Source organism: Haliaeetus albicilla, chromosome 22 (genome assembly GCF_947461875.1).
Source record: "Haliaeetus albicilla chromosome 22, bHalAlb1.1, whole genome shotgun sequence".
In the NCBI taxonomy this organism is placed as follows: Eukaryota; Metazoa; Chordata; class Aves; order Accipitriformes; family Accipitridae; genus Haliaeetus; species Haliaeetus albicilla.
In genome coordinates this window covers 8,981,255-9,004,735 of record NC_091504.1, presented here as the reverse complement: position 1 = coordinate 9,004,735, position 23,481 = coordinate 8,981,255, and the positions used below count along the sequence as shown (strand labels likewise).

At 40.3% G+C, this 23,481-nt stretch overlaps 1 protein-coding gene across 4 annotated transcripts in view; it reads right to left on the bottom strand.

The window, feature by feature from the left end:
• The window catches only part of CLUAP1 (clusterin associated protein 1), a 70,725-nt gene extending 48,864 nt beyond the window's left edge, over positions 1–21,861 (bottom strand). The window contains exons 1-5 of one of the 4 annotated variants that reach the window (XM_069809725.1): positions 21,747–21,861; positions 20,973–21,084; positions 18,857–18,941; positions 14,600–14,779; positions 13,395–13,490 (exon numbers count right to left, since the gene is read on the bottom strand). In XM_069809725.1, the coding sequence (XP_069665826.1) occupies positions 13,395–13,490; positions 14,600–14,779; positions 18,857–18,941; positions 20,973–21,084; positions 21,747–21,768 (495 nt within the window). In that variant the 5' untranslated portion in view covers positions 21,769–21,861. Of the gene's footprint in view, positions 1–13,394; positions 13,491–14,599; positions 14,780–18,856; positions 18,942–20,972; positions 21,085–21,462; positions 21,541–21,573; positions 21,593–21,746 lie in introns of those variants that run through there. The other 3 variants (XM_069809729.1, XM_069809726.1, XM_069809727.1) reach the window with 3 other exon arrangements.
• Between the last annotated feature and the right edge of the window lie 1,620 nt (positions 21,862–23,481).

The following is a 23,481-nucleotide window of genomic DNA, read 5'->3' as shown; positions in this document are numbered from 1 at the left end:
CAGGCAGCTGGGACAGTCAGCAGGTGCCTCCTATGCCCATATGAAAATCAGATGATGCAGATGTATGGGTTTCTCTGATTCTGATAACCAAGTGGTTCGGACTCCTCAAAAAGAAACCACCCAGGGATCCTTCTTTAGATCCCAAAGGATGAAAAAACCTCTTCCACTTTCAGCAGCTTTGGGGACAGATGGGCTTAGGGGTATCCAGCATGCACTTGTCTGTAAGATGTCTCACAACACTGACCTGGTCATTATATGAAAACATTGGATTACTTGTTTGCTACTGGGAGGAGAGGAGGGAGATTTTTGCAGCTACATGTCCTTAAAATCATCTTATGTTGGCAAACCATTTGGTAACAGGTGGATAAAGATGGAAATAGCATCTCTCTAGAGAACATCTGACTAAGAACCTAAAAATGCTTTATACACATTGCAACAGGCTGTACCCAGCCTACTACAAGATGAATTCTGGAAAGCAGATACAATTACTTTGTTATGTTACCATGCCAGATACTCCAGATTGCGTAGGTAAGCAACTAGCACAGGCAGCCTAGCTCGCTCCCAACCAACTCAAGTTCAGGGAGTTGCACAGTGAACCCAACCAGGGAGCTCATCCAGCCAAAAGCAGCAGCTTTTTGTGCTGAGCTTATTCCTCTGCTGGATCAGTTCCCTGAACGAGCCCGCCACATGCTGCACGAAGGCTTTTTTTTCTGGCACAGGAAAAGAAGTAGAAGAAATATTATGTTGGGGATAGCAACAGGAGCTACATTTGTTGGTGGCAGTGACAGCTTACGCTGCCTAAAGTGCTCGTGAACATTCTCCTGTCCACAAAGAAATACAAGCTCCAAGCAGCAGAAAGTTAATTTGGCTGAAAATAAGATACAAAGAGTCTGCACAATACATATTCCTGAATAACTCCACAGGTAGACACTTTTGGAGGAAGACCGCACAATAATAGTGTAGCTCAGTAGCTATTCTGAGAACATTATGCATTTAACAAGCTCAACAAAATGCCTATTTATTTGTGACGACTTTGCCTGAACTGAAATGGCAGCCAGATCAGCCTGGTAAAGACACTCTCCTGCCAACTGTACTCGGTTCTTCTGATGGCAACAGTAAGATCTCTGCTACAGAGCGAACATATTTAAGAAAAAATAGTTTATCACTCAGCAGGGGTAAGGAAATTATTTTCCTTCCCACTTTCAAAAGAGATAAAAGAAACATCAAGGACCTTAGTTTTTAATTATAAACAACTCCCTTATCAATTTCTTCTCAGTAGCCTGGTAAAACACCCACAGAACAGGCACAAGTCACTGCAGTGTGTGTTGGGTCAGGGTAACTGATGGGTTTTAGATATACTTGTGAGGATCTACCCTATTAAGGTAGAATAATTTATACAAGCTTAATGTCTTTACTACCCATGGAAGTTTCACGTAAAGACCACAGCCTTCATGCAGAAATCCACATAATTTTCTAGAACAAGGCTCAGTCCTACAGTCACACCTGCTTGGAAAAATGTGTCAGGCCAATGAAGAGTAGTGTAAAAGCAGAAATTTGTATTTTCAGACTGCTGAATCAGGGCTAAACTGAAAAAGGAGAGGGTCAGGGCAATTAACCTCCTCACACCCCAACAGACCAAGAGGAAAATCCAAGTGGACTGTTACAGCTTCCATTACAGTGCACTATTATATTAATATATAATGGAAATATATTTGAAAAATAAATATATATTGAGGGTAGCAAAGCTGTTGAGAAATTTTTAACGGATGTTTGTAACAGCTTCCCTGAGTATCCGTCACTGGGCAATTTCCTGTTTTCCTATGAACACTCTCAAAGAGAAAACTTATTTTTAATATGTCTTTTCAGAAAAGACCTTGCAACTGGCCATATAGAAGAGGATTTAAAGGAAGGCAGATCATATTAGAAAAATAAATACCCCACAAATATTATGAAGACATTAGGAAAAACATTTACTTCAAAATACCAGAGTTGGTTAATTTAAACATTGTTAAGCCATTAGCAACTTAAAGAAAATTGATTTAACAAAACCACTTTGACTACCTCTGACTCCACACGAGCAACTAAAGCACATTTTTCCTCCAGCCCAACTCATCCTCACTAGTATTTCTTACCCAATATAAAATACGCAGTAACACAACAACTGAGATTTTTAAAACCTGGCTTTACACAAAGGCTCTTCTGTTCATGCTTAAATCTGTGGATACAAATAGGCTGTATACTTGAAGGCAAAACCAATTTTCTAAATTTGTCCAAATAGCAGGTATTACATTGCCACTGGCTGTACTCACAATTCTTTGTGCTCAAAAAAACTGGGCAAATGAAACTGAGCTGAAAAATATGGCCTCCTTAATTTTCTTTTAAAGTAATGTACTCTTTGCAATTAGGCGTACTAATCAGAATACACATTATAATACACAAGAGGTTTCCTTTAAATTAACCATTAAAAATAGAGTTCTCAGAAGAGATGAAAAATATAGAAAAAAATTATCAAGGCAAGAGGAGGTAACAAGCAGAACAATTTAGGACTATGCCTGTTAATTACAACTTGAGAAAACACTTACATGCAAAAACAGAGAGGTATTCATGAACAAGCTGATTTTTTTACCTGCTTCCTGTTCAAAGTGTCCACGAGCTCCCCGGCTATAGTTTTACATGATAAATACTAATTAAAAATCAGGGAAGCCAAGTGTAAAATTATTTTTGATGAACTAAAGCTGACAGTTATTAAAGAAAACACATGAAGGCACACAAGAGACACCATTTGTTGGCATTATTTATGCTCCCTGGTTGGTCTAATATTTGGTGCTGCATGGAAGGGCTGAGACTTTAATTCTTCAAGGTTTGAATCTCACTTTGGACAAAACCAATTGGAAGTACTAACAAATTAGTTGGCTAGTTTAGACTCAAAAACTTCGTTTTCTTCAGAAATGAGAATATCATTACAAAGTAAGAAAGATTTCTAATCAAAGACTAGCTGACTGCCCAATCAAGCAGAACAGAGCACAGCCTGAAAGGACATTCCCCACAGGACATGGAAAGTTAAAGTGAAGCCAGTTTTGCCCAAATTGCACAAGTTTTGGCAACAAAAGTCAAGATAAATTTGCTTAGAGCAAAACTGTACTGTAGTCATTTCAGGAAATAGCACTGGTCTTAAAGCCTTCAAAATTCCATCTGTCTGAAGAATTTACTTGTCTCAAATCTGCATCCCTGCTGAGCGATGGTCCCCTGGGTCAAACACCAGCAAGGGAGAAGGCCACAGCAGATCGTCAGAGCAGAAGCCCAAGGTCCTGTCCACAGGAATCGGACCAGCAGCCAGCCTTCTGGACCAGGCAGTGAGCTGCGGTTCTGGCCATTTGCTGCAGCAACCACCTTTTGGTGGAGAAGTCAGCCTGACACAGGACCATAAGTTACTGTTATTCTCACAACACTCAGTTTAGTGTTGCAGTACAGCTTCTTTCTGCCAAAAGACAACAAAGCAACTGGTTCACCTAACCAGAAGTTCTACCTCACTCAGCAAAAAAGCATCCTGTAGGATACAAATACAGAGATAGTAACCTTATCAAACCTTCTTGCAGCTTCACTGCCAAACATCCAGGTAAACATGAAAAGGCTGGTTCAAATATAAAATGCAGAAACGCAGCACAGGACTTGCCTTTCCTGTCACTAAAGACCTGTTGCACAGAGGTCTGCAGCCGTAAGTTTTCTGGATATGGAAACACGTGGATCTCTCTGCCCCTCCAGGATCATTAGAGAATACCTATCTTTTATTGGAAGTATAGTACCTTTTAGGGTATGTACACAATCTCTGAAATATGTGGTAATATGCAGGTAACTCCATTGCCTGAACAAATGTGTCCACTGTCATCTTCCAGGGACGCCCTAAGTCTGTATTATATTTGCCAGCCCTCTTCAAATGTCTTGGACACCCTCAGGCATCTGAAGTGAGACTAGGTCCCTATATTGCACCTTTATTGCAGATTAACAAAGCACAGTACAGCTTTGTCATCTTCCTGAATAAAAAAAAAAAAAAAAAAAAGCAACTCACCACCCCCCCCTCCAAAAAACCAGCCCCAAAACGAAAAAACAGATAAAAGCTCCTGCAAGTCTGGATTTCAGCCCACTTGCATGTCAAATATAAGACAAGAAATATTCTATACTGACAATTAAAATTGTTGAGAACATAAGACAAAACTCTCGAAAAGCATCAAGTATTAGCAGTAAACACTACAGAGGGAACTGGTATGTTGTCAAGTATCATATGGGCTCCACAAACCAAGTACTGGCAGAGTCAAGATACGGCTCCTAGCACCTTCTGACCTTAGCAGAAACTGGTAACAGCAGACAGCACTTTCTAGGTACACTGTACCTTTCCATTGCGTGCAAGGTGTTACAATCCAATTCAGAATCCTTATATGAAGAATAATCTTTTGAGTCCATTCTGAAATCTAGAAGCACTTCCATGGACTCAGTTGTAGCTTGGCTCATTTAGCTTAAATGTCAGACCTAGAATGGGAAATAGCTGTACTATTGCTTGGCCTTCTGCTGAAACCTGAAGAGCTTCTCTGCAAGTCAGCCAGCTGCCAAGGTAGCAGCAGTGGTGCTAGCACTTGTCTATATGTGGAGGTTCCTGCAAAGTGAACTAAGGTGCAAATTTCGAGCCCGCTTGCTACTTTGCATTGTCTTGCTGAGCAAACATGTTCATGTGCAAGAGATAAGCTATTCAACTTCATAGAATCACAGAATGGTTTGGGTGGGAAGGGACCTTTAAAGGTCATCTAGTCCAAGCCCCCTGCAATCAGCAGGGACATCTTCAACTAGATCAGGTTGCTCAAAGCCCCGTCCAACCTGACCTTGAATGCTTCCAGAGATGGGGCATCGACAACCTCTCTGGGCAACCTGTGCCAGTGTTTCACCACCCTCAGCATAAAAAATTTCTTCCTTGTAGCTAGTCTGAAACTTCCTTATACCCCTGTTGATACTCCTGTCCCCCTGGGTGCTGCGGTGTTAACGTGGAACACTGAAGTCATCCTAAATTCACACATTCCCTTGCTGCACAGTAATGTCACCATGCAGAAAGCCAAATACACTTACCAGCCACAAAAAGCAGGGGCAGGAAGACGCTACCATCTCTGCAAATGCGCTCCACCACTTCCCTTACTGAGAACTTTCCCCCAGGAGCTTTATACTTGGTTAACAATGAAGAGCGACTATTGCAAAAAACATTTTGCAAATATGGCCAGTGAAGCATTTCCAACTGGTAATGATTTTCCATCATTATGCCTCAAAAACTGATAAACCAGCTTCCTGCATGCTTGATGTGTGGATAAACGGATGCACGTATCTTCTGAACTGCAGTAATGAACCAAGGCAAGGAATTAAGCGCGACCAGCACACAAGTCACTCACAATAAATGTGGTGTAATATACATATATATTGATGTGCTCAAGGTCTAGCAGAGGTTTCTAAACACCTTTTTTTGTGATAATGATAAGAAATGAAAGCTTTTTTCTAAAACACTGGTCTTGCACCAAACATTTTTTGACCACAGGTTAAATCCTTCCTTGTTCTGCAGGAGGTCGTAAGCCTGATGCATACAAAAGTTAACCTCCTCACTCCCACTGTTGCCTTCAGTCTTAGTCCAGGAAGCATGACATCCCCTACTCCCTGCAAACACGGGTTTTGCAACTACTGCTGTCTACGCAGGCAATAAAGCTCTCCCTTTGAACAGTTTATTATTCAGGGAGTTTACTAACACACACTGTGATCACATTTGGCCAATATAGGGAATGGACCATTAGGCATCATTATATATGAACAGGAAGGTACAGGAGGGACATGAAAAATAATCCGGACCTTCTGAAGGAATCTGATACTTCCTAACAGCCTATTTTCCTCCTCAAGAAATTAAAGCTCAAGATAATTGAGAATTTTGCTGCACCCAGGCTATGCTGCTTTCTTGTATGCTCGTCTCAGCAGTCCACAAAGGGAATCCACAGAGACATTTCCCTACTCAGCAATGCACAGCCCTCAATCAAAGACAGTGTCCAAAACACCCTGGCTATCCCAATGTGTAAAAAGCATGCCACAAGAAGAACTGAGATGGAGAACCAACTGGAAAGCATATTTTTTCTACAGACCAAAAAGAATCAGAAGGCCTGCCTAGCCAGATAAGTACTCTGAATGTATGCTTTATGACAGAAGAAATCCCTTACAAATGCTGGCATACAGACTGCTGAGGCAAGAAAGGAAACTTTAAACCTTTCTGACAGGCACGAAGTTACACTGCTCTGTTTCCTCCACACACACCCCTCCAAGTCCACCGGTCTTCTGGTTCAAGAGCCGATTCCACTGAATTACCTTCAGCTCACAAACCCCAGCACGTGCTTACTGTTATCTTCCCACATCCTTGAAAACCTCACCTTTAATTTACTTCATGTAAGGTTTCATGGCACGCTGCATCAGTAAAGCTTGGATTAGTCTACAGGGTGTCACTTAACCAGGAGGTGGTTTGTGACGTCTCTTCCAGAGTCTGGCAAGACAACAAGGAACATATCTCTTCTGGCAGAGCAAAAACAAGTTGGTGAGTGAATTTCCTAACATAAAATGATAAAAATGTCCTTGGGCAGCATGGACAGGTGGGAGCTTGTTTTTTGTTTTTTAAAGGGAAAAAGAGCAGGGTCTTTAAAAAGGCAAGACACCCAGTCAGGCAAAAATCTTTTCAGTTTCCTTTATCCATGTTCTTCTGTAACAAAATTAAAAATAGAATTTCCTTTCCTTGTAGGTAACATATAAGAAAAATTCAGGAAGGGTTATGATTTTCTTAGGAAAAAAAAAAGCAACAAAAAGGACTATATTTTTCAGCAGCATCTTTCAGACTTCGAAGATACATGAAGACATCATGCAAAGTTGCAGCAAAGGTAGGAGCAGCAATACCACCCAAAGAGATAGTTTAAACTTTTAATTCACATCAAGCCTCTGACTTCAGCAAACATTGCTACATAGCTCAGGTTTCCATTCTCAGCAAAGCTTAACCAGCAGCAAGTGGAGTGGCTGTTGTATTCCAGCAACAGAAATACTGAATGGCTCTCTTTGGGCAGGAACAAAGGCATTTAAAATAGCTAAAAATAGCTAAAATTATTGTCCTTATATTTAATCCAGCACATTTTCCTCTTATGTAATTAAAATTTTGTCATGGCTGTACTTGTGCCTCATGAAGGAAGGCTAGGAATAATGAACAACTGAAACCTCACCAGATATTCAGAAGACAGTGTTTCTGATTTAGCCCAATTAAGTGGAACTTCTTGCAGACTCATACAGGTTTTGACAAATGCCGTGACATACAAAAAATGGTTCAAATGCAATTTTCTTCTCTGCCAAACTAGAACAGTTTTTCAAAACAGTCTAGAACTGAGCTACAAGAATTCAGATCTTCCAACTAGCTGACAAAATTATCAATGCACTGACATAACTGGTCCCCAAACTGCAAGGAGAAATGTGCCACCCATCAATTTATAGCTGATGCTATGTCTTCAAGCTAAATACTCCTGCGAAGTTCACTACAAAATCATTTCTTACATAAAACACATCCACAAATGTTATATCCATGTAGCATACAACCATGGTTATGGTTAAAGCAATCTAAAATATAGGACAGTATTGATTCAACTATATCTTACAGTTGCAAGGTTTAATTTTGTCTTCCCACTTTGCAGTAAGCCCTTTTCCTCAAAACTTATAGGTTAGGTTTTGGTTAGAAGCAGGACAGTTCAAAAAAATTGAAGCAAACTAGGTAATTCTCCAGAGTTCTGGCAATTTCGAGTTACAATTTTCCACTAGAAATCTTATGTGTGGCAACTTTGTAACCAAAGCACAGGAAATGAGGGAATTAGTTTACCAGCCTCCCCCAGGCAGTATCTCCTACCCAGAACTAACATTTGGCAGATGGAAAATGTTTCCAACGTTACAAATAAAATAATTTTTTGTAGCTAACTTTCAAAGAGTACTAAATAATGCAGCCGTCACTCAAATCAGATCTACCTCTCTACAGAAAGAGTAGGTGGCAAGCTACAACAGTGTGAGCGGGGGGAGGCAGGGAGGAAGGGTTCTTTTACCATAAAGCTGTGAATAAAGAGATCTAAGTTAAATGTCCTTTGTGGCAACTCTTTTTGTTGTAACTAATACTGTCTCAGTTCCACAGCTGGATCTAAACACCTTTGGCTCTCCTAAGAGTTTAATTCAAACGTTTCACAAACTGAAGTCAGTAAAGAGATTATCAATGACTTCCATCAGTTTCGGAACAAGCTTATACTGTGTGCATACGTAACAGTAACACTCCTAGCAATACCCTGTACTTAGAAATTTACCCTCCATAGACTGGGAAACACTTTATCTGGCTGTTAAAAGCTTTAATCTAAAAAATTACACAAATTACTTTATTTACACAAGAGGATACACAGGGAATAAACAGTTTGTTCAAGGTCACAGATGGAGTAAGTGCCAAGAGGAGCGTTAGAAAACAGACCCGCTGCATTTGCCTGTCTTCAGCACAAGCTAAGTATATTAGAAAAAAGGACTATTTTCATCTTTCTTCAGTTTTACATGGCCTGGAGCTAATTAAGAGGTAAATAAAATGCAGACAACCTTGAGAAGGTCAGAAATCTTTATGCCTGCCACCAGCACAGAGGCAGTTTTATTCTGGAATTTTTTTGCTTCATTATCTTACTGCATCTTAATAATTCAGCAAGTCTAAGCAAGGCAACTTCTTGACAGGCTCCTGCTAATGTGTCCACAGGACCTCTGACAGATGCAAAATGACAGTCACTCAGAGTCAGTCAGCTTCACTGAGGTGTTATAAATAGCTGTGAATTTTTCCTTTTGGATTTCAGATGTCCAATGTATAATAACTCAGGAGAGTCCTTCCTCAACTGATGAAAGTCATTACTGCTTTATTTTGTGCTAAGGAATTATTCGGATCACCTCCTCACCCCTTCCTCCGATCAAAGATTCATCTTGCCATTTTCCCCATGATCACCAGCTGTTATAGGGTATAGAGGACCACTGACTTTTCAAACATCTTTTGGCCATTTACAAGACTGCAGCAGTTAGTTGCGTAGGTCCAGAGGCAGCCACCACAGGTGAAACCCGAAGTGAATGCACAGTGAAGTGGTGCTGCATTTTGCCTGAGTACTGACATTAATTCTGTTGCTGCTTTTCTTGATTTTGAGCTTGACAGGCTTAATCACAGCACTGGTATTCTCAACTTCTATTTCTTTTAATCACCCTAAGTATTTAGCATAGTGTACGAAGAGAAAGAAATCCATACAAAATCTTGCATCCCCACCTCAAATCCAAATCAAACTCCACCTTCCCCATCCAAAAAAAAAAAAAAAAAGCTAAAAAACACACTAAAGAAAACCAGAACTCAAAGTGTCTATTTACTCTTCCAAAGCTAGTTGTAAATATTCTGAAAATTAAGGCTACATAGTAATATAATGCAGAGAAAGTCCCCCTGGCAGTAAAGGAAACAATGAAGATAAAGACATACATCTTCGTGCATAGAATTTGCTTTTCAGCTGGGGAACTCACTGTGTCATACCAAAATTCATTCATCAACTCCACTACACTCTATGAATTCCAACTTTGCAATTTCTATGCTCTAAGACTTGGACCAGTAAGACTGGAAACTGCAAACTATCTTGGAAATGTAAGGCTTAAATGCATTTTAAAATAAACTTCTCTGTCTCCACAATTGCACTGCCACAGGACAGCAATAACCTATGCTGTGCTCACCCACAGTTGGCCTAGAAGCAACACAACTTCAATGGAATTCAATATTTAACTCCAAAGATCCTCCAATCCAGCAAGGCTTTTCATCCCTTTCCCCCTTAGTGCTGAATTGCTCCCCAAAGTTAACTGGGCCAAGCTCCTGTTTAACAGTTACCTGACAGTGCAGGTGACACAGCCATAGTAACACATATGCATCACCCGTACTTCTCCCCCTCCACATCTGGTGCTCCACAACCCACTGCATAAGTTGGGATCCACTGAGAGCGGGAAAGGAAATCTCTTTACCTATCTTCAGGTCTGGAACCAAATGGCTTCTCTTCACATTTAAGCTTTTTGCTGCTTTAGGATTGTTAATCAGGAAATGCCTTCCTCTTCTTTTTCAAATATAAAACCTGGTTTCTTTTTTAAACCAAAATTTACATTTGTGATTTTCATTTAATGAGAAAAGTATAGCTTTTGGTTCTTTGGGTTTCTCCCCCCAAAAATCTTAACTAACAGCATCATAGTCTGACTTCAGCAAATGAAAACCTGTAGGTTTTGTTTCTTCTGATGTTCTTAAATTAAAGGGTTTTTTACATTATACATTAAGTTTGAAAGTAGTTTACATATACATAAGAACTATATATTCAGCCAGGAAATAAAGGCATCAGAAAAGCACAGAACCACATTTCCAAGAAAATGAATACAGATTCAAACTCTTCCCAATAAATACACACATGTATTTAGATCAATATGTATCTACAATACATCTAACAGAACCATTCCATCAAACTCTTCTCTAGCTGAAATTTGTTTTCATTCAGAAAGCAATTTATTTAAAAAACTGTTCTATGACTTGAAAGAATAAAATTTATCTAATGTGTAAGGCTTTTCTAGACAGTTTCTATACAAATTATGTGCAAAAAGAACTCCAATAAAGTAAGTAAAGCCTGTGACACAAATTAGTCAACATTCCTACAGGAAATAATGAGGTTTACTTCACTTTTTCTCAATGATCCTTTCCCAAAAGCTGCTCAGACTATGAGAACAGACTTAGTCAACCCATTAGTGCCAAATGCTGGCATTTCCTTTATAGTTGCTGGAAAATGAAGCCATCTTCACTTAGGATAGAAACAAAATATACCATCAGTCTAACTAAGCCTAGGTAGCAAGATACTTCATTTAAATATTTGGAAATGGATGTATTAGGAAAAAAAAAAAAAAAAAAAGAGGTTCAGGGAACAAAACTACCATGTTTTCAAATTCATTAAAACAATATCACAGCTGTCGATGCATTTTAGTATATGCAACAGGCTTCAGGACAAAATGTAACAAAAAATAAACCATACTGCTCTCCTACCGCCTTTAACAGTGCAATCCCTCTGCTAGTGCAATTTATTGTGTGCATTACTTAGCCGTGCAACATCAAAAGAAAATAAGCAATGGAAAACAATAATCTTCACATTAAAAAATAGGAAAAGTAACCTTAGATTAATGGCAACTAATGTGATACCTACAGACAAAGCTCTAATTCCCCATACAAAGTCAGAATTAACACCCTGGCATTGGGTGGGAAGAGCAGGCAGAGGATGCCATCCCTGCGATCTTCTGAGCACCTCACCAAGTCTCTGAAGGATCCAGGAAAGATGTGTGAAATGAAGAGGGGCAATTCCTTACTGCCCTCAACACTAGCTACTTAAAAAGAACTGCAGCCCCACTGACTTCTGTGGGCATTATCAGATGGAAGAAAACAGCAGCATTTGGCTCTAAGCCTCTCATTTGATGAGCAGATTTCATACTTTAAATGAAAGGCAGAGCTGGGTGCTTACAATTAAAAAAGGAAAACTTGACAAATTCCACTGAACAACTGGTTACTGCAGCGCCATGCCTTTTACCATGAAACCTATTTGCTTTGCTACAGGCTCAAGTCTCAAACTTGTCACACGCTTATGTACCAAACTTGGCATTTAACACACAAGCCAAAACCGGGTTCTTCAGATTTAACAAATCATTGAAGAAGGCTGGAACCAGTCACAAATCAAAAAGGAACAGAGCATGAAAGTCTCTTCTGGTGCTCTCTGGAGGTTCTCACTGTGTCATAGTGTCATCTTGTGCTTTTAGGATATAAACTCAGACCAAACGAGACAGAAGCAAGGGTCATCTTTCCTAAGACAGGATTCCTTAAAAGACCACAAGTTCAATCTGTCAAACCTTTTCGCAAAACATAAACTGCGTACCTGTATGAGAGTAGTTAGCTTCATCTTGTACACCCAGTCACGCCACAAGAAACATGTACTCGCTACAGTATATATGAAACACCATCATTTTAGCAATTGCACCTTTAAATAGTCTTCCATTGAAGACTTCTTAATGGGCCCAATGAGAAGTGGCTGCACTGAAGCATTTACTCAGCTCTTGATTTTTCATTTCATGCTTTCAGCACTGTGCACTTGTGCAAGTCCCTTTTCTAAGGCCCAGTTCTAAAGTCAGTTGGACTCCTAAAAGCCTTGATTTAAAGTGGTTAAACAACACCCAATTTCAAACAAATGTTTGAGTATTTTTAAAAAATGTTGCCTTATACTGACCTATACTTGAGTTTTTAGTGGAGTTCTTAGGGATGCTGTACAGAGGAAAAAAGGGTTTAATGCTCCAAAGCAAGTATTAACACATTAGGTAGCATTTGTGTGAAAACTATTGCAAAGCCAAGAAATTAAGCAAAGAATGCAAGATGAGAAGTGACTGATTAACGGTTTTGTGACAATCGTGTATGTTGAATTAAATTGGCTCATCACTTCTCTCTCCCTTTTGAAAGATTAATGACTTTCACACTGCTGCATACCATGCTGACTTACATATCTAGCAGAAAAGGCAGTATTCCACAGATAATCTTCCCTGTATATCACCTACCCTTTGAAACAATTGTACTCCATCAAATAAGAATCTGGGAGCAGTACTCGTCAAGGCACACAGTCTACGGCTCTTACAGGGTGCACTTCCTACAGCTCAGATATTGCAAATCTGAAGATTACCAAAACCAGTCCTAGAACATTCAGGTTTCCCTTCTTTAAATGTCTATTTTCAGAAAATGAATAACCTCCAGCATTGCAGATAAATGCGTTTAAGAAAATAATTGAAAGACTTATTGGCAGTGTTTCAGGGCACTTCCGTGACTTCATGCAACAGCTTGTGATTTTACAACTAAGCTGAAGAAAATGTACCCTGCAGGCTTGCAAGGCCCTCAATTACTCTAACAGAAATAATGAGCCTTACACTTGCAAAACTAATGGCATTAATCATTTATCTTTCAGAATATATCTCTCCCCACCACTAAAACGTATATATGAAGTTAATATTTCCAAACAGTTCTACAGAGAGTATTTCAGTTTCCTGCTAAAGAGAAAGTGCCAAACTTGTTCTCTCAGGCTTACCACAATCCAAGTATGAATATGAGTGGGAAGGAAATGCAAACTTTCAGACCCATTCCTTCAAACTCACAGAATATTGATTTTAGATGCAGCCATTAAGAACTACTGATACCTTTTTTCACCTTTTTCCTTTGCAGCACCCAGTGAACACAGTTTCTTACACAGTCTCCAGTGTGTACTTACTCTTAGTTCAACTTCTTTGCCAAGTAAGTCATACAGACTTGCTCCTTTGGAGGTGATTTCGGAAGCAAGCTGTCTAGCTGCCTTCAAGTCAGCAATCTGGAAACACAGCAACAGGACTGAATAGCAAAAGAGAATCCCAAATATCACAAAGAAAATCCACAACAGATTTTTCCCATTTTGATGTTAAAATTGCATAGGAGGTTAGCAACAGTGGCTGAAACTCTACTACAGTATTGAAGAAGTTGTCCACTGGAATCACAGTGAGCCTATCTCTTGGCTTTAAAATGGCCTAGATGAGGCATCATTTAGACATAGGCTTCTGGGTGAAACCCCAGCCACTTTAGGCCAACAACAACAACAAAAACTCCTCAAAACTGTGACTCAGCCAGTTGTTGGTTCATGTGCTGCCCAGGGCAAAGGGAAACATCACCTTCTTCATATTCAAAAGTAAAAAGTATATACACCAAAAGGTTGTGACCAGCATATTGCATAGGTAATGAATATTGATCATCTACAAATGTTTTTTCATAACTTCTTCAGGTGCTTTCTTCAGAGTCACACACCAGACTGACCCAGAGGAAAAATCACCTGTGGTTTTGGCATTTTTTTCAAGAATGATAGTATTATTGCCTAACATGCAGGCATGACATAGTATAACTATAAAAGAATCAAAGACTAAAAATATTAGAACATAGAAAAGGTGCTAAAACTAATAAAAAGCAGTAACAGGAATTACTCTTATTTAACAAAGCGTTGAGGTTTTTTTAATATGTAGAGATGGCATTTATTTTAAGGGCTTGAACAGCTTTGATGTCTGTTAGGGTAACATGAAGATTTCCCTTTCCTTCAATGCAAATGGGCTGAAAACCAACTTTCAATCAGTATTTTGCAAAATCCTCCTGTTGCAACAAGGTTAGTAGATAGAAAATAGTCTTTATTCCAGCCTACTCCAATATTTCTATGATTTCAACAGCGGTCCAAACCAAAGATAATCAATTTTGTGCCAATGTTGCCTTGTATTAAGCTTCTGGTTGAGAATTCAGAGATTAAAACAAATCATAACATATAACAGAAAGTACAAGTTAAAACCATACCCACTCTCTTGCGAGAACATTCTCCACTGAAGTTTCAGATAGAAAATGGATTTGTTTTTCATAAGTTAACACCAAACCCCTGCCCAAAACAAGAGTACAAGTTCTCCTTACTTTTGAGCCAAGATCAAACTTTAACTTGCTGCTGTCTTCCTCGCTCACATCTGCACGTTCCACTCCCTTGGTATTCATAGCACCATAAAGCACAGAGGTGACCTTTAGCAGTTCCTTCACTGCATAGCCATCTGCCTGGTAAAGCTTCTTAGTGTTGAGCTTTATGTGAACTTTGGTAGCCTTTGGGAAGAAAGAATGAATTCATCGTGTCACAAAGAACAAAATCCTCATTTACCTCTTCACACTTCACTCCAAAGCTCTTTTGGGGAGCACCATGCTCTGCTTTGCAGAAATAAATCTTCATGTTTGGAAACTCAAGTTTGCCTCATCATATTGCTGATGTTTCTAGAAGAAATTTTTCTGAAACGTGCACTTTCTGTATGTCAGAATATTTGCAGATAATTTCCAGAATGAAAAAACTCAAACTATCCATTAATTCTTCCCTGCATGAAGATCAGCAAAAACCCTGTGTGCCACTTAAATTCAAATTAAGTTTAAGTGGAATGTAAGTGCTGCCCAGGTCTTGTGATGATGCTGCAGAGAGGTAAATTTCATCTTTAATGAGTTAAAAGAATAAGATCAATTATCCTAATTTAACTGTCTTCTCTTCCAGTAGTACCTTCAGAATGTTTTATTGTTTCTCTCAAATTTTTCCCTGCTACGATATTAGTGATTTTATTCCCTTGTCTTCCAGCTCTGAAAAGTACAGACAGACCAGTAAGGAAAAAAAAATTATATCATCTTTTTATACTTCAAAATAATAAACGGGAAAAAAGAGCATAATAGAAATGATACATTTGTCACAGAAAGGACACAAATGTTGCTCTTGAAATTCCTGACAAGATTATATTATAAACAAATAGTCACAAGAGGCCAACACCAAACGTCAGGTAGAACTTTGAGGCAATCTTCCTGACAGCATGACTAAACAAGCAAGCAAATAAAAATTGATCACCAGTTATGAATACAAAAACTAAGCATCCAAATGACTTCAAATCTTCTTTTCAGTATCTTTTTAAGATGAAACTTCTGCTAAAATGTTTATCCTTTGGGAATACTGTGTGGCAGAAAGAATCTGTCCACGATTCACTCATGGTATTACACAACATTGGTACTACAGTGTTACCATAAGCAATTCACACCCCCCCTAGGGCTCTGACAGTGCAAGACCTTCAATCTGGGGTAAAAGACTCAAACATTAAAATGGTTGGTACAAGTTTTGCCCACTCCACACTGAGCTTCACTGAATAACTGACTGCAGGAAAATTTCCTGTGAAACTGAAGAGAGAAAGGACCACATCTCAAATCATGGATTTAGCTCCAACTTTTCAAAGAACAAAGTGAACGAAGCAAACAGTTGTTGGCACGTTGTTTCTTCATAAGCAACTTGTCAAACTTCGTGACTTTATAATCAGATTTCCATTTCCAAGAAGTGTTTACCTCTTGGCTCTCTTGTTCCAAAATCTCAACCCAGCAGAGGAAACTGACTCTACATCTGCTTCCTGCCAGCAGGAACTTGGCTGAAAAGTGAAGTCAAAACTTCCAGAACAGGTTACTGATGTTGTACACCCTACGCCGGGGTAATATGAGACTTGTGGTACAAAAACCCTAATCACTTCTGAAAATCTTGACCAGCATGACCTCAAATGAGCCAATACACAAAGTGGAAAACCAGATATGTTCTCCTTTCTTCCCTTTCAGTAGAAGGAATCTAAAAAACTAAGCATAGAAACTGTACATATTAAATTTTAAAGAGAAGCAGGTCATTAAATTGGCAGAATCCGTTAAACATCCCCTACACAAAGAAGACTAATGTACCACATCATAAAGGATGTTGTTAAAGACAGGAATTCCAATTTCAGTTCCATTGAACCCCAAGAGAGAAAAATCAGTGCCTAGTAAAAGGAAAAAAAAGAAGCTTTTTCACTCAAAGACTACTTAAAAAGAGGGAAAAATACACAGACAAGTACATATATTTTTCAGGTTGGCATAACAGCACCACTTACTCAGGAAGGTAACTTCATGTTTGGAAAGCTTGAGACAGTCACCTATTTTATAACAGCTCTAAATAGTTTTAGAGCATCACTAAAAATCACCTCCATCTATTCTGAAGATCAGACTATTACAATGCAATAGAAAAGAGAAATAGAAATATACTGCAAGAATGGCATTGACAGACAGAAAGTTTCTTTTACTTTAAAATCTTCTTTATTATTATCATAGAGCCAAATTTTGACAGTGTGATGGAAATGCAAAAATAGCCCAGGGATGAACCAGAACTCCCAGCTGAGTGCTCCAGCCATTCAGTTGCGGAGTCATGGTCTTTAGCCCATCTAGCTCAAACATTTTGCATTCTTTCTTGTACAATGGCACATTCTTGATATGAAAAATGAGGATTATTCTCATGTCTCTGTCTTGTTTAATACTTAGAATAGTATCCTGGGTACTGAAGTAGTGGCTCTAAATCTCCACAGCCTGAAATGGGAATTGAACACGTGATACTTCCTGGAAAGCACTCAGGCAGATCAACTGCTTCTCCCATCACTTTTTAAAAAACAAATATGTCTGCCTTTTGCAAAAAGTTTGTACCCTGGTTTGCTAAATATGTTTTCGTGAATGCATTTCTATGACACTAAACTCATCAGAGGCTTTTTGCTGCACTCTGCCTCAAATTTGGATCCAAGTGGGCTTGAGTAGGGGCCAGGTATTGAGCCACACAGACTAGGGCAGTTCTAGGTGGGCAAATGATTAAAAGAACCATGTAAGGCAACCCTGCAGACACTTCAGGAACTTTTGGGTCCGAAAAGGAGATACTTGGCAAGTTCTCAAACTACCAGTAACATAAAGCAATACATAATTTGTGCAAAAAATGAACACATCTTTACTCCTTGTTCAGTAAAGGAGAGCAATACTCTAGTTATATTTCATGATGATTAATCTATCCTGATATTCTTTTCTGAGACAAATCTGTCTCCATCAAATCTCACATCTGGCTATGCATGCGTAAAGCTATTAGCTACTGGAGAAGGTAACTGTGGATTCCATGGACCAGTGAATTATTAAGGAAATGTCTACAAGCTTTTCTTATTCTGAAAATGCTGAAAAACTACAATAATCCCCATATTCTCTTGTGATATTAACTGAGACTAAGTATAGGATGATTAAAGAAATTTCCATGCATTTCATTTTCTGAATCACATTATGTAATTCTTCAAAACCCTTGGGTTTTCTTACATGAAATCAGCTATTAAAAGGAAAATGTATGCATAATGCTATTTCTGTTTCCATACTTGTACTTTTAAAACATGCTTGATTTGGAGGGGGGAGATCCCTCTAAACAAAATAGGTCTGTTCACTACATCTTATGATGCTCCAGGGCTCAAAAGTGCATTCTGGTATGTACAGAAGTGTATCATGCTCTGAACATACTAAAATTAAGAATTCAGAATATTTATGGTGGACATCATCACAAATCAGAAGGGAAAAGCTGGCTTGGTTATAACGTCATTTTAATATATTTGAAAAATTCAAAAAAGTATTATAAGAAATTAATCTTTGGTATTAGCATAAAGATTTCCATTGCTTCCAGACCCACCCAGAGCCCCATTAAGTTTTTTTCCACCTGATTAAGAGGGCTATGTAAGTGTCTCATAACAGCAAAAGCTCATGCTGCATCAAAATAACAAAAATATGAAGGACAATGTTATTTTATTCCACAAGACTAAAAAAGTTGATAGCCCAATTCAAATATGCTCATGCATAACATGATAAAAGATTTGATCTGAGAAAAATATGGCTCCATCTAGTAAGTGAGAAGGCTCATACAACAGAATACCAATATATGATTCTATATCATAAAGAAAACATCAGAAATTATGACTATTCAAGCATACAAAAGAATCAGGCATCCAAAGTTAGCAATAAATATGATGGCATCTCTTCTGAACCCATTTAAATGGCTTCAAAAAATTTCATAGCTACAGTTATTTCTTTCACTATTACCTTTTTATAAACATGAAGATATAAGGATGAATACCGTTTTAGCGTTAGACATTTAGATCCCAGTCCTGCAGTGAGATGTACATAACTCTATATGATTTCAGTAACAGCATGCCCTGGCCTGTTCAAGTTTGTAACAGCACAAGAATACAATGCATGCTTAGCCACCCATTGCAAGGAAATTGTAAGGGGTTAAAAGAGAAAGCACTAAAGCTAGTATTTCAATGTGCTTAAGCATGACTCCTTAGGCAGACTTACCATGAACTGAGCCACTGCCTTAATGAAGAAAACCCGGTCCTGTTCTGTCTCCACATCAGGAGGAATATCAGTCTGAGGTTCGTACCTGTGGGAAGCATACATAGATTCTGACAAGAAATACATGTGCAATATTAGATTGGTTCATTTGTGAGGCAAAAATCAAACAAAACAAGCATGTACGAGGCTGGAAAACAAATCTTCAGCTCCTACTGCAGACTGGGGTATCAAGACCCTGGAATGCCTACAATGGATTTATATATAAACTGCAAAAGCTGTAAAACCTGAGACACTTCTCCAGAACGAATTGTTACTGTGGGGTCCTCAATACATCTTTTCAGTCAGTTTTGCAAAGGAGAAAAATTTAGTTGGCTCAATCAAGTCCGTGAAATACTTATTCTTAGAATTCATTTACTACTTAAATCACAAGCTGCTTACATAAATCAAACTAAACTTAATCATGTGTGGCTTCACAATTTAAAACACCAGGCATACGACTGAGTTAATACCCCAGTTTTTCCGGTGGTATGTTAAGATGACTTGTACTGGATTACTATTGTTGGTAATAACAAAAACAGCCATCTTGTCCTTTAAAATGTTATGACACTTTTCCACACTCTCAAAATACACAATAAAAGTTCACACTCAGACATAATTTCAAACATATTACTTTCAAAAGTAAACAAAACTTATGAAAAAGCAAATTGAAATATTGTGAAATGCTTTTAAAAAACACTACTGAAATGCAGAAACTTCTAGAAGTCACCAGCCTATGGAAGCCAAGAAAGAAAAAACAGTAAATTCCCAGTATCATAAAAGACTTCGAGACTTTCAGCATTCAGACAGGCAAAAAAGCATCTTCGCTTTCAAATCACGTTTGAAATTATGAGCAAGGCACGTGCAAAGTAGCCTCTCTGCTTTAAAGTGTAATTAAAAGGCTTCTGGAAGCTGGAAAAGCTGTCTGCCTGTGTCAAGTGTAATTCTGACCCATAACAGAAAAGGATGCCAGTGTTCAGTTGCTATTTGGTCTGAAAGTGAAGCACTTCACTATTAGGCATAGGGTTCCCAGTAATCTTATAACACAGAAGTTTAAGCTTTTAAAAGTGTTCAGGTTCATTAGAGAAACATATTTTTAAACGATATTTTTGTTTTCTTTCAATTGCTCTGTTATTTTATTGTTTCACACTAGGAGGGACACTGATTTATGTTTTTACATGAGTTGAAAACAAGCAGTAATTTAGACCCTCAGTGTAACAGCAGTATTTTAAAGAACATTTAGGTAACTTAATCCAAGTAATTTTGAACAGTTGTATTTCCCCGTTTTATTACAATTGCAACAGTAGTCAGCAAATTTCTAACAGCTCAGTAATTAAACTTAATGGATACTAATTATGAATCCAGGCCAGCCGTCAGGCACATAGGTCACTGTCATATTTTCAAGTGTAATATTCTACTTTATGAGTAGCTTAAAAAGCTCAGTTTATTTTTTCACTTACATGGGAGAAAGAAGATTATGTATAATTTGATTAGCACCTCAAGTTTCATAAATATTTAACCAAAGTCTGTCAATGGGTTAAGTGGGTGTAAAACTACAATTGGATAGTAGTAGATTAGTACTGTATCATTTTATTTTTTTTAAACATTGCATGGATGCTGGAGGATACCAGGTTGAACCAATAACAATTATAGCAACAAGGTAAGAAGTTAACTGTATCTTGGTAAGTTCTCACTATCTATCACCCTGTTTGGGGTACAAGGTCAGACACAGGCAGAATGGTAATGGAGTTTGTAGAATATGTGAAAGAGATACAGCTACTTTTGAATAAGTATGTCCACCTTCAGGATGCAATCTCTGCCAGGAGTGAGTCATTGTATTTTCTACTTCAGGTACTAAACCAATTTTTTTGTTTGTTTTGGCTTTATAATTAAACTAAAAACCTGCAAACTTAACTACCACATTTTCTACCTGATATTTAGAAGAGCAGATCTCAAAGAATGACTAAATATCATTATGTTCCTCCTTAAACTTCTTAATACAGTTTCACACCAAAACATCACCTCCAGGCATACATATCACATCCCAGCATTGGCCCCAACATTTGTTAGCCTAATCACCAACCTTTTCACTAGCCAGAGAAGCACTTCTGAAACAAGCATGAAGTTTGGGGTGTGGAAATTCTCCATGGATATGAGCCGGGGATACCCCAGTGCCCTCATCATCTCAGTAAAATCTGAAAAACAAGCAAGAGCAGGGATTCCTTCTTACATATCCCACACAGGCATTACCAAGAACTCCAGTTCCCACAGCACGCTGTTCATGTACCCTTAGATATGCCCTGTTCAAAGCATTGTTAAAAACCCATCCTGAATGGATGAACTTAAAAAATAATATCATTTCAATAGAAAATACGCCTGAGTAAAAAGGCGACTTTTTAACAAGCAATTCATTGGGCAGAAACACTGCTAAAACAGCTTCTCTCTACAAAACACACCATTTAAATGAAGTTAATGATCACCACTATGCAAAGGCTGTGCTGTCCCAGTCCTCCGCCTTTAGCATGCTGTGTTAAAAGCGCAGCCCGCCAGTCAATTTAAAGAAAGGTTCCAACCTTGCAGCAGGCTTTCCCTTAGCCCTCGTCTGAGGCCTTGGTAGCACCCCAAGCGCCCCTCACCCTCCAGCCCAGCCTCCTGGATCTCTAAGTGAAACTACAGGGCAAAACCTCAAGGAGAAGCGAGACCCTGAGGCACCCAACGCGGCCGGAGCTGCTCTGCAGGCCCCAGCGAGTCGCGGCAGCCCGGGGGAGGTGGGCCGAGACCAGGGGCTGCCGCGCCGCGCCCCGCCCCGCCCCGCCCCGCCCCAGACCCCGCTCGCCCCCTCAGCGCGGCTCCTCACTCCGGAGGTCGCGGAACGACATCGCCGAGGAGCCCGCGGGCCTCCGCCTGCCGCCGCGGCACTAGGCCGCGCCGCTCGTCTCTATGGCAACCGCGCCCGCTACGGCGCAGCGGCCGGGCCAAACTCCTGCGGAAAGCGAAGCACCCTTGGCGGTGGGTCAGGCCCTGGCCCCTATGGCCCTTCCCGAGGCGGGACGGCGCTGGGTCTGCCTGGGGCATCCTCTCAGCAGCCGGGGCGGTGAAACCGAGCGGCTCCGTAGGGCGCCCGGCCTCCCCCTCGCTCTGCGGGGTGGTGGGGCCTGCTGGCAAGATGGCTGCCCCTGAGGCGCAGGCTGCCGCCACTGCCCGGGCCAAATCTGGGACGACCTGCGTGTCACGGCTGCGCCCTGTGCGGTGGGAGACGGCTCCGGGACTCCACAGCTCCCTGCTGTCGCACACCAGCTACCTGCCAGCGCCCTGCCTGAGGAGAGATCCAGGCGGGACAGGAGCTTTGCTGAGCCTGTCTTAAATGCGTTATTCAGGGAGTGGGGAGGGAGGGCGAAGAGCCATCATCAGTTATTTTCAGAGAAGGCCCAATAGTACCTGTGCCACGTTAAACCGTGGCTGCTGTGGTTTGAGGAGAAGGCCGTGCTCCCCCACGGGATGGCACAACAGTCACCAGGGATGTGACAACCCGTGTCCTCACCTCGCCTGAGCAGACACAAACCCACTGCTGCTGCATCCCGGGGGGCTGCGTCCCCGGCTCTCGGTCCTGTTTGAGTCAGCGCATCCACCTTCCCCCCGCTCTGCAGAGGAGGACTCGGATCTCTCTGAGGACGGGAGCCTGAGCTCGAGGGGGAGCAGAGGACGAGGACCAGCAGGAAGGCAGGTGGGAACACCTCCCTCTCTTGGTCACACGTTTCTGATGGGCATCCAGGGTGCCACAGCCACGCAGACAGCAACTGCAGCATGCAGAGCGCTTGCCAAAATGCACAAGAGGTCTTTGGCTCAGCCCAGACTGCACGTGGCTGCCCGGCGGCGGAGCCAGACCCCTGTGCATTCATTGTCCATCCCAAGAGACACCCATGGAAACCAGCGTCCCCGGGCCAGCCAACACAGCTTCTTGTGCCCTCTCAGCTCCTACCTGCAACTGACACTGACTGATTCTGTCAGCAGTTTCATAACAAACTTCTTAAAGGCTCTTGGTTTCCTGAGTTTGCCCCTACAGACATAACCAACAGTTTTCATGTTGATGCATCAAGTAAGAACAGTATGACAGCTTCTCCGCTAACACTTGGTCGTTTCAGGTGTCCTAAAGGAACAGGAGCTCTAACTACGAGACTCTGCAGAAACACTGGACAGAGCAGCCGCAGCTCTTACTGACAGGGTCATCAATATCGCGGGGTAGAATGAGTTGAAAATAATCTAGATGTCAGGCTGATCTATGGACATCTTAGGACGTTTTGCGGAGCAGTCCACAGTTTTCCAGTTCTAACTGCCCAAGCATATAAAAGACATGCACACATGGGCTCTATGTTGAGCAGTACCCTATCCACATGATTGAAAAAGTAATCAGAAGCAATGAAATAGCAATATATCCTAGAAAGAATAATTATTGAAATGAAGTAATTACATTAGAAAGTAGGACACATGATTAGAGGCTGGGTTTCTTATGCCAGAAAGCCATGAGATAGCAAACCTTAAATAATTCACTAGTTCAAGAGTGTATCAGCAATCCAATAACTTGGGCAGGGGGG